At 41.3% G+C, this 11,657-nt stretch overlaps 1 protein-coding gene and 1 non-coding gene across 2 annotated transcripts; one reads left to right on the forward strand and one right to left on the reverse strand.

Moving 5' to 3' along the window:
* Positions 1-3,748: 3,748 nt before the first annotated feature.
* Positions 3,749-7,849, forward strand: pim1 (Pim-1 proto-oncogene, serine/threonine kinase). The gene is made up of 6 exons (XM_061056833.1): positions 3,749-4,198; positions 4,432-4,538; positions 4,648-4,698; positions 4,872-5,238; positions 5,778-5,954; positions 6,067-7,849. Exons 1-6 carry the CDS (start codon positions 4,117-4,119, stop codon positions 6,279-6,281), a joined length of 999 nt encoding a protein of 332 aa, XP_060912816.1. The 5' UTR covers positions 3,749-4,116; the 3' UTR covers positions 6,282-7,849.
* Positions 7,850-10,955: 3,106 nt separating this feature from the next.
* On the reverse strand, positions 10,956-11,028 carry trnar-ccu (transfer RNA arginine (anticodon CCU)). Its single transcript has one exon. It is a non-coding gene; the product is annotated as a tRNA-Arg (tRNA).
* Positions 11,029-11,657: the final 629 nt, after the last annotated feature.

Raw genomic sequence — 11,657 nt, forward strand, 5'->3', positions numbered from 1 at the left:
AAATGCACTTTACCATGTTTTTCGAACACTAATATGTCACTGTCTACAAAGAAATATGGGAAAGGTCCATCCTCTCTGTCTTTGGCCTGCTCCACTTCTAGATTATATGCACATGTCCATGTCCACCATCTATTGTTCAATCCACTGGAGGGGGGGGGGGGGTATCCAGAGCCATTAAACACCCCTGCAAGCCCACACTTGTCTTCATAATTATTTTTCCTGCCACTTACAGAATGGCAGCAGGTGGGATCTGAGGCCAGCTGGAGAGGTGAGGGGCAGGCCATCATGATGGATGAAGAAGTGTTTTGAGAAGTGGAAAAGCCTGTTGTGACATACAGGAAGTCAGAAAAGGTAGTGCAGCAGAAAAAGAAGGCAGAAGAAGAAAAGTCTTCAGAAGCAATGAGGCAACACGAGGGAGAAGTGAATTATCTCCTGAGAAGATAATGTGTGCTTGGTTAATATGTGACATTGGAGGTGTTATAACTTAGCGATGAAAGGTGGATGTGGAGTAGAAGGTCAAGGGTGTACAGCAGGGTCAGGTAACAGAGTTTATGGGAAGCTTCACTTTGCAACACCAATGAAGACAAAACGGTTGCACAAAGTAGGACAATAACCATATCAAGAGGCAGTGGAGTATGAGTTGCTTACAGTGGAGGATTTGTGTTAAAGTCTGTTGAAATAGATGCAACTAGATATTGAATGAAATTGCTCTCACATTCCCAAAAACAATTCATTTAACATTAGACGAATACTTGAGAGGCTTGTAAAAAATATGTAGATTGCAATTATTGTACAACTTTGCAACTTGCACAATTTACAAGGTCATTGATAAAAGTATTGATTATTAACGGCCCAGCAGATGTAGAGACTCATGCGGGATAATACATTAAAGGTGCACTATGTAGTTCTGGTAGAGAAAGTTGGAGAAATTTACATATTTTGTGTTATATGTTCATAACTCAATACACAAACTGTCCTCAGAGGAAAATGTGTTCCCTGTAACACTGTTTTGAAGATAAAATGCTACGCGAGACGTTATGGTGGTGGGCCCGCAACAGTCAACCCATAACTCTCCTGCAGCTTTTTAGCTTCAAACAGTGTCCAGGGACCCTTTATTTGCTTTGAGAAAATTTGAGTAGTCAGTAAAGAAAATATAGCATAGAATTGTTTCACTTCTCCAACTTTCAAATTGAACTACCAAATCTACAGTGCACCTTTAATAACATCTTTAAAATGACAAGTGCATTATTAATATGCAAATTGCATGCAAGCCTATATGCAAGCAAATAACAGTGAATAGGCTAACCTAATTATAAAGGGAAACCAAAGCAATACTTAGTAGTCTTGAATAGAAATGTGGGGGGAAAAAACAAAAAAAACTGAATGCAAAACTACAGCAAAATTCAGAAATTTGAATATTCTATTGGATTGTGCACATGTGAATAATAGTGTAAAATATATTGTGGTGTTGTGAAATTTCCTGTGGGCAAAGTCTCTATTTATCTAGAAAGAGGAAGTAATTCAGAGAAGTATTATGTAAGACAAATCTTTTGCTGCTATTGTCCCTTGAGGCCTCTAAAGTGTCAGTGAGCGGTGCACAGCTTAAAGAATTGCTGGACAAAAAAACTTGAGTGACTGGGACAAAAGCTCCTTAGATCCGGGGCTGCATGCTCCACTCTGAAATAAAAACTGGGGTGCACTCCTCTACAGTAAGAACCTGTTGCCCTCTCCCCCCAGTGGGGGGTGGGTGGGGGGAATGAGACTTCCAGAGATTGGACTGAGCAGCTGGCCCCCAAAGGGAGCAGTGCAACTAATAATCTGTCCTTCTGACAGATGAGGTTAGATGGCTGTCATTTGAGCCCTGCTGATCGTGCAGGCAGGGATATCTGCAGCCCCAGAGAGATGCGCTCACTGGTGGCATTTCATAGGCCTGCGGTCACTGTCACACTCATCGCTGCAGACCTCTCTGCTTTCACACACCTCTCCAATGCGCCTAACTGAGCATGGACGCAAACTCCTCTCTGAACCTTCAGGACACTTAAAAAACCATGCACTCATGTTTTACAACAACCATATTTTAGTCATGTAAAGCAGGATGTAGAGCCAAATGAGAACCTTAAAAAGTGACTCACACTTTCAAACTAGAGAAACGAGGTCTACTTTGGTCACAGTGTTGTGCTGATCTTTAAACTCGTACTTTGAAATGTTATGATTGATGTTGGCACTCAGCTCCAGTCAAGAGTTATGTAGTTCAGCAACTGATTTGCATATTGTCTTCAAACAAATCCATGGTATTAAAGGAATTTGCCCAGGGCACCCCGAAAGCAAGTAGGAACACTCCTGTGCTCGCATTTCAGTCGAGACAGAGGGAAATGCAAATAGGTTATGAAATCGTCCACAAACTTTTCTATAACAAGCACTTGAGGACTATGATGTAGTAGTTTATGTTAGATTCATATTTTTGTTTGCACATCTTGTGAAAATCAACATTGAGTTGCATTCTTATAAACAGTAGTTTATAAATGCATATAGGAGGAAAAATGGACATATTAAGTTAATCTATAATCGAACATAAGGTCTATTTCAGAGGTCAAAAGCATTTAAATAAACAATAAATAGCTGCAGTAACTTTTCTTTCTAATTAAGCTCCAATTTACTAGTTTAATTGAGCCATTGTCCCGTTACATATTTGTTAGATACATTTTATCAGCAATATAGAAGTTTACAACTTGCCATGAAATTTCAAAAGAAAACGAAACATAACTTTGTCAGAGGAGGGTGAAACAGAGAGCATGCTGTTCAGACAATAACATGCGCGGGAAAAGGAGGGCGGAGAGAGGAGGAGTGGAGAGAGCGAGGGAGGAGGAGGAGGAGGAGGGGGTAAATGGAAGTCTTTTTATCTCTAGTTTCCCACATCCTGTGAACGGCTGCAAACGTGGCCACCCAATTTGAAAGAATGAGAGGAATGCGCCTATTCTCCCCAACCCCCTTTGATGAGCGGCCAGTGGAGAGGCATTGTCAGGCAACTCAAATAGAGACCATAGTCCTGGACTTCACTTCAGCCAATAAACCTGTGTTTAATGTGAAAATAATCAGGTAAATGGCAGGGGTCAGAATGGCTGGAATGCAATTGATGAACTGCCCACAGGTTGTAGCCCCTAGACGTGCTTGTCTCTTTGGTAAAATGTCTTTATTAAGGCATGTGGAAGCTTCTGTGCTATTTAAAGTACAGCCTGTTTCTTTTCTCAAATGCAGACACAACAGGAAGAAAGTGAAGGGAAGAGTAAAGAATACAAAAAATGATATTTTTAAATGATGGTGGTGATGTATCCTGTGTAACATAATAGAAAAGACTGATATTCAAGTTTCAGTAACTTGACTCACTTCTGGTGTATTTAAGATCATGATAAAAGTTATAATAGACTATTCATATCTTCTATTTCCTGGCTGAGTTTCCCGCAAAGGAAGGAGACGGGGTAGCACTTGGCTTTGAATTTGCATTTCTCTCCAACTTGTATTCATAATTGTTACTCTAGACTCCCCCCTTTTTTGCGCGTTTTTTATTCCCGCCAGTCTGTGTCTGGTCCGGCCGGTTAAGGGGGTGGCTTTATTTTCATTACATGATTGACATGAGTTTGGAATGCGTACATGAATTCCTATTGGCTCAGAGACCGGAAAAGGGCGGGGACGCGGTGACATCGGCGCTCGTTGCAACGCCCTCTTACTACTGCCTTATAAACGTCCACCCCCATCTCAGTGTTTCCAGGAGCCGGTGTCTGACGAGGCTTTGGTACGCACACCGTCTAATCTGTTTATATTGTGAATCCTACTCAACTGTTTACAAAACACTGCGTGTAGAAGACGCGGTTTCGACTGAGTTTTTAATGCCAGCTGAGGTATCCATCCGCCGGGACACACTTTTGGGCTTTATTTCCCCTGGAACACGAGTCTCTGGATGAAAGGATCCCTACCGCATTTTTGTTGCTCCAACGTGGACTTAAACTGCTGGAGACCGGAGCCCTCAGGATCGGAATAAAATCACAGATTCAAGCCAAAAAAAATAAACACGAAGAAGACAACACGCCGTTGACCTGTGGTGGATATATACTTTAAGGAATGCTGCTGTCCAAGCTCAATTCTCTGGCCCACATCTCCACTGTAGACATGCCGGCGAAAATCCAGCTCCAAGTTCATCAAGGTTAGACGCCCTTTTCCCTCTCTACCATCATGGAGGACGAGCTGCAGCAATGGCTGGCACACCGCTTATCGGGGCTCGGTCCGCACATGATACTACTTATTCATTTCTAAGGAATTGCAGCTAATTTAAACCCTTATTACCAACGTATTACTCTTCGTGTTACGTGGTGGTGTATTGGTTCTAGGTACCGATAGTTTCTTCGGTGTTAACCGGCTGTGTTTATGTTTTTACAGTGAAGGAGAGGGAGCCTTTCGAGAAGCTCTATCAGGTCGGCGCGGTGCTGGGAAGCGGAGGCTTCGGCACCGTCTACTCCGGTACAAGGATATCCGACGGATCTCCGGTTAGTATTTATTATGAACTACTATCAGAAATATTTTTTAACTCTGTTTTTTGCGTATGTTTTGGTGTGGAACATGTCATTTGACGCGGGCTCTTGTTTATCCTCTTAGGTTGCTGTGAAGCACGTTGCTAAGGACAGAGTCTCCGAATGGGGAGAGCTGGTAAGAGATTATATACAACTGGTTTTCGACATTTTCGACAATTTTCACATGATTATTTTTTACTATATATTTGAGAAGTATTGTATATTTTACAAAAAGTGAGACATATAAAGTATTTGGCGTCATTTTGGCATCATTTTTATCATGTTTTAATGTTTATGTTTCCTCTTCAGCCCAACGGCTCGCGGGTTCCCATGGAGATCGTGCTGTTGAAGAAGGTCGGCACGGGCTTCCGCGGTGTTATCAAAATGCTGGACTGGTTCGAGCGGCCGGACAGCTTCATTATTGTGATGGAGAGACCGGAAAACGTGAAAGACATGTTCGACTTCATCACGGAGAAAGGTGCCTTACCAGAGGAGCTGGCGCGGAGCTTTTTCCGCCAGGTGCTGGAGGCGGTGCGACACTGCCACAACTGCGGGGTGGTGCACCGGGACATCAAGGACGAAAACATCCTGATCGACCTCCGCACTGGAGAGATGAAGCTCATCGACTTCGGCTCTGGAGCTCTACTGAAGGACACAGTATACACAGACTTTGACGGTGAGACAGCAGTGTTTAAAATATGCCTTTTAGCAGTGTAATAGTTTTTGTATGAAGCCTTTTATTTTAAATATAGGTAGTTAGAGAAATTGAACCATATATGTTATTTCACAACACCAGTAGGAATTCCTAGGTTGTGTCATCTCTGACATCCCCCCACAGCAGCCTAATAATAATACAAGCTGAGCAGCATTGCCTTTGCTTTGGCGCCCCCTATAGGTTGAAAGGGACACTTTTACAACTCAAAGTTTGTAAACAATGTCACATGTCTGCTCCCCCCCCCACACTCAAACACACACAGCTCTCTCTCCCTCTCAAACACACTGCCTGTCACGCACCCTAGCACCTGAGTGCAGATAATCACCTTAGAAACGGATAAATCTGCACTTTGTTAATCATTTATTTGAAAACAGAGTAATAATAAATATGATAATCAGTTATGAGAGATTATTTCAAGGCCAAGTGATTATAAGTTTGTGCATTTTTGATAAATTAGTTTTTTAATGTTTTTTTTCTTATTTTGCCTTTCCCCCTGATAGGCACAAGAGTGTACAGCCCACCTGAGTGGATTAAATATCACCGCTATAATGGACGCTCAGCTACTGTTTGGTCCCTGGGTGTCTTGCTATATGACATGGTGTGTGGGGACATCCCCTTTGAACATGATGAGGAGATCTTGAGAGGACAGGTGCTCTTCCGGAGAAGAATCTCAGCAGGTAAATAAACTTCAACGCCTCTCATTTTTATTTGGTTGTTTGGTTACAAGTGTTTAATATTTGATGCTTAGTCAAGTTTTCCAGAGTTTAATGTATCCTCCTTCACTTGCAGAATGCCAGCAGCTGATCAAGTGGTGTTTGTCTCTGCGGCCATCAGACCGCCCATCCTTCGAGGACCTCATCAACCACTCGTGGATGCAGAGCACATCCTCCTCTGTAGTCCCGTCCACGGTGCAGACAGAGAAAACGTCCGCAGAGATCAGACTTCACAGCATCAGTCATGAGCCCACAGCCTTCACATCCACCCCTGTCGCAGTGGCTTGGTGATGGAAGCAAATCAAATAAAAAACAGCTCATGTCGAGCTGATCTGGTCCGAACTGGCCTGCACTGAGACTATTACAAAAGACTTATGTAACAGACTTGAAGCAGAGAAGAGGGAGGGCTGGCCCACGGTCCTGTTGCAGAAAAGACAAAGGTGTAAAGGACTGAATGCAGAGGAAGCTGAAAAAAATCATCACAACTTGGTTTCACTCTGCAAGGCCGGACCCTCTCCGCCCTCATAACCCCAACTACTTGATTTTCCCAACAGTGTCAGAGAGTTGTCCTCACTGGACTATGATCTCGACGCTGGGTGTTTATCAGTCTGTTAGAGGGCATGGCTCCGTATGCACGGCCACCTGCATCGAGCAAACACAGTACATGTGCGTTGTTTTCTTCTGAATGGAGAGTGGACACACTGAGTTATGTAACCTCTCGCCAAGCTGTACTCAGCTCTCACTCTATTTTCTGTTTGAGCGAAGAGCAGAGGCGTTTGCAAAGAGGATTTTTTTTTAAGTGCCTTCTGTGAGATTGTTGGGGGAACCTGAAAATACTTGAATTTGTCAAAGCAAAAATAAGGCTCTACTTCTCCACAGCCTTTATTGCTCCTGACTTTGTACACAGCTTTATATTTTTCTTCGCTATTTTCCTCTCATGGGCCTAGATCAGTAAAGCCTATGCCATTTTACAACCACTACTATCACTACTTCTACTACTCCAATGTCATTAGCAACCAGACAACCTCATAGCTCCTGCAGCAACCTGTGCAAACAGATCATAAAAAACACTGGACTTACCTCTCTCTTTACTACAGCATCCACCTCTACGTACGCTACAACCTCCACTTCCTCCTCTTCTGTAAACTTGTGTACTGTACACAAACACAAAGCTTAGGCAACCGCTGGTTCACATCTACATGAATGCACACCACAATGCAAACCTAACCATACCGAAATACAACATCCTCTGCTCTTCACCTCGATTATTTTTAACGTTTAAACAGTGCCTCACACGGGTCTTAAAATTTGATGGAGACAAGAATTGTAAATAATAATGATATTTATTATTGCTGTGACTTTCTTTCTCACACTCAATGAGCGCAGAATTTATTTATTTATTTATGAGAGAATTTTGGCTGGACTTAATGTATTTCATTCCACAGTCACTGAAGGGCCCACAGATTATTTTGAAAAAAAAAAGACAAACAAAGAATTTTTTTTCACCATATTTATTATGGCTTGAATTTTTTTAAAAGAGCAGATGCGCGTGTGTGTATGTATTGTAAATATGTAAATAGTCCTGAAAGCACTTCCATGTTAATGTGTGTAAACATTGGGCGTCTACTGATGGTAACTGGTTTTGTTACGCTGTCGTCTGCTGTGGGAGAAAGTGAAATCTGAATGTTGGATGTTTGTGTGTGAACGTATTTGTGTGTGAATGCGATGTGAGATTGAGAAAACTTCCCTGGTTTCATGATTGCAGCTTGGATTGTTGTTTTCACCCATTCAAATTAGAATTGTAAATTATGTTAGAAACTATTTTTATACGATTTCAATAAATATTTTTGTAACTATTATTTTTGACTCCCTTGTATCAATTAAAGCAACACAATCTGTTGTTATGGACCTGCACACCTCATCATACTAATGTCTAACATCTACTTAGGTGAAAGGCAAAATATCATGTGGTACCTTTACACACATATAGAATACATAAAAGAATCATGTTTCCTTTGATATAGTTTCCATAGACGGCAGCAGTACACAGAAATTGAACAGAAAGATCATCTTCTAGGTCAGGAGGTTATACAATTCTGTCAGCAGGCTTCCTGTTTTTCACCTTTGTAGAAAAAGCAGCATATGGAGCCGATGAAGAGATAAGAGATGACAGGTGGTTAGAAAAAGTGGGGGCTGGGTGCCTTCTTATAGAAGTAAACAAGTTGAAATGATTCCCACAATTTACCCTCTACTATAAAACAGATATTTAAAAATGAAACACTAAATTAGTAATTTTACAAATGTGAACTGTAGACTTCAGAGGACTCATTGTGTCAAAGGTTTAGTGTTTCAACTCACATGTCAGTGCCAAAGTTTTGAACTGAGGACTCTCATAAAGTTACATAAAGGTTCTGATATAAAGTAATATGCTGTATGTTTTATTAAATGTATATTTATTTACCGCTGCTTGGTCTGCATCATTGGTACAAAGTAACACATTTTGCAAAGCTTTATATTTACTTTCATTACATTCATGTAATGACCCAATCGTCATTTGTACTGAACTTCTTAAACAACATGCAAAGCTGATTCCAACAGACCTGGGATACTGTAAAACAGTTATAAGTTAAGTTATCGATACAGTATAGTTTTATCTAGCAAACCTGCATGTTTGATGAGTCCATTGAGGTTTCCTTTTTGTGCATTTTTCAGTGAGAATGTTTTACCAGTAAACAATCTTAAATGTGAGGACTGATTCAATGAGTTACCAGTATACTGTTAAAATGTCCTGTCTGACATAAAATATATATTTAAAGATACTGTATACAAAGCTAAAAACATCCATCATTACCAAGTGGCAGCTCATCCGTTTCATATGAAGAAGTCAGATGACTGACAGTCAATCGTGGTGTAGTTGTTTGTCAGGGGGCTTAAGACCCTCCTCAGCTCCAGCTCATAGCCTGTTGTTAGGCTGACTGAAAGTTAGGTTGAGATAGCATTTCCAGCATGGCGACCGCCATCTTTAGTGCTTCCAAAGCCCCCTTCAGTAACCAATGGTTGACGCCTCTCCATGCTTCGTCCATGTTTATTTCCAGTCTATGATTGTAACTCCTCTTAGCGTCAGGTATAAACTATACAGTTATCACTCTCTCTCCAGTTCACAGCTGTAAAGTGTCTTCATGGGTTTAATCCCACTGAAAAACTGCAGATGCTCTCATGGATTAATCTAGACATTGATAGTGAGCAGCAGGCAATCATGGATCTGCTCTCTGGGACAGATAAGAGTTGTAGCTGTAATCAGTTGCGATGCTCTCATGGGAAGTCGGCCTCACTGCTAATCTTCCTTGAAACAGGACTGCTTGGACCCAACCTGAAGCAAAACTGAGATTAACACAAGTAAATTACAGGGGTGTTTGGAACACTGCAGCTCACATCAGCCCCAGTTAGTGGCGGTCTGGTGAATATGAAGTGCTATTACCTGCTGTGATATGATTAACATGGATATGGATGCTAGAGAGGATGAAGACGGTGGCCATGATGTGTACTTATAGCATACCTCAGTACACTACTCTTAGCTCAGCTAGCGACTCTATTGGTGGCGCTTTCAGTGGCAGGATGTATCTCTCACTCTTTATCATGTAATCTAACCTTACACTCTAAGTTTTTCCGACTTCACTTTAGTTGAAGAGCACCAAGAACTAAACTTGGTAGCTCTTTATTGACAGCAACAAACGTACTACTCAGAAACTGAAGCAAATTAAATCCAAAACTAAAAATCTAAATCTGTAATGTTGTAGTTGCAGGTTATTACACACAAATACAGTTGTTGGTTTAGATTTAACATTTAATTACAGTATGTGAATTTAAATACAAGCTTTTTGATCATCATGTACAAGCCAACACTTAGTTCTGTCCAGCTTTTCTGCATGATGACATCAAATCTGTCAAATGGGTACAAAAATGTTGTGTTTCCCAGTTGTTGGATTGGAAACCCATTTTCCCCAAATTCACATATCACCACATAAATGCTAGAAGAGAAAGGTATTTTGTAAGACCCAAATCAAAGCTTATAGTAGAGCGACTCTTGGATTTGTTGAGACGAAAAACAAGACTCCAGGGAAATGCTGATGTTGCCCTGTGTCTTCTGGAAGAGTTAATAATCATGTGCTTGATTGTAAAATTCGACCGAAAGTTAATGTTACTGAGAGTTTACTGTTCATTTGACCAAAATATCAGTTGTTGCAGGGTTTTAAAAATACATTTAGCCATGGTAACTGTAAGTGTCTGTATAGTGATGGTAATGTCCGTCTGTTTAAAATATCATAGTGGTGTTGTTGTGAAGTTTGGTGATTCAGTTCAGGCGGAGCTGCATAAAGAATCAATGCCACAAACAACATCAGTCATCAGTAATAAAGGGTATAATTAAAGATTATTCACTGATCTTTTATCAGTGCCTCTCCATTTATGAACACACATACACCAGAGACAACCACACACCGTAGCCACCATCTAATTCTTGTTGTATAACTCTGATTTCTGTTCTCCAATCAGCGTACACCTCTACAGTCCGTCCATCTGCCGATCAAAGACTCTCCGGAATCTAATTTCAAATCAGTTACAAAAATGAAGTCCTGCTGCTGTTCCAGAAAACTCACTGTGGGTATCTTTGTATCAGATAATAATAGACTGATGTCATCAAAGGATGACGAAAATAAAATATCATCTCCAGCATCAATTTGAACAGTAGTGTCAGTCACCAGTCATCCGTTTGATCTGATGCTACCTTTCCTCTGCAGGTACTCAGACAGCATACAATTTCCCTGAAGAAATTATAGTGTGTTGAGACCACAGGTAGTTTCCACGAATAACCCCGACATTTATTTCCTCTCCTGTTCCGAGAACCACAGACCACATCCAACTGCGCATATGTCAGCTCTCGTTCTCATGATGGTCTAGAAAAGCAGCCACCCCAGATGGGACTCGAACCCACAATCCCTGGCTTAGGAGGCCAGTGCCTTATCCATTAGGCCACTGGGGCTTCACATGAATCACTTCTATCAGTCCTGTCCACATACGGGGAGTTCCACAACAAAGCATCAACGTGGGAGGCATAATGGGTGCTTTCAGGTGACATAACAATGTCCTCTGGCAGAAACTAAAATCAGCAGTGAGCTCACTTTCAGCTCGTAGTTTAGCTGCCCAGTCTGCTACTGTTTTTATTATTAACTGTTTCTAGTTACAAGCAGCTGTTTTCAGCTGCTATCAGGGATAGCTCTGTTACTCATTTCAACGGCGACTGCATGAGCGCATCTTTCTTTACTTCCTAAACCCAGCGTCTGTAAATAGGGTGTTTGATTTGTTGTTCTGGGACGTTCAACATCAAGTGCTTCTAATTTCTTTCCACTCCATACTACTATTAAAGTATTGAAATGTTTTTTTTTCAAGGACACATGAAGCTAAGGAGAGGTGAACAATATGAAGCGATGAAGGTTGTGGTAGTAGTAACAGCAGTAAGAGTTTTCACCCCTGCATAGATGTTTTTCAGCTAGACACAGTGACTACCTTGACAATATCTGTTTGTCTGTCAACCAAACAATGATAAAAAAAAAGCATCAGACAAGCATTGAAGACAAGCTAACCTAGCTAGCTTGCTGTTAACCCCTCTCT

The sequence above is a fragment of the Labrus mixtus genome, chromosome 15 (assembly GCF_963584025.1).
Source record: "Labrus mixtus chromosome 15, fLabMix1.1, whole genome shotgun sequence".
In the NCBI taxonomy this organism is placed as follows: domain Eukaryota; kingdom Metazoa; phylum Chordata; class Actinopteri; order Labriformes; family Labridae; genus Labrus; species Labrus mixtus.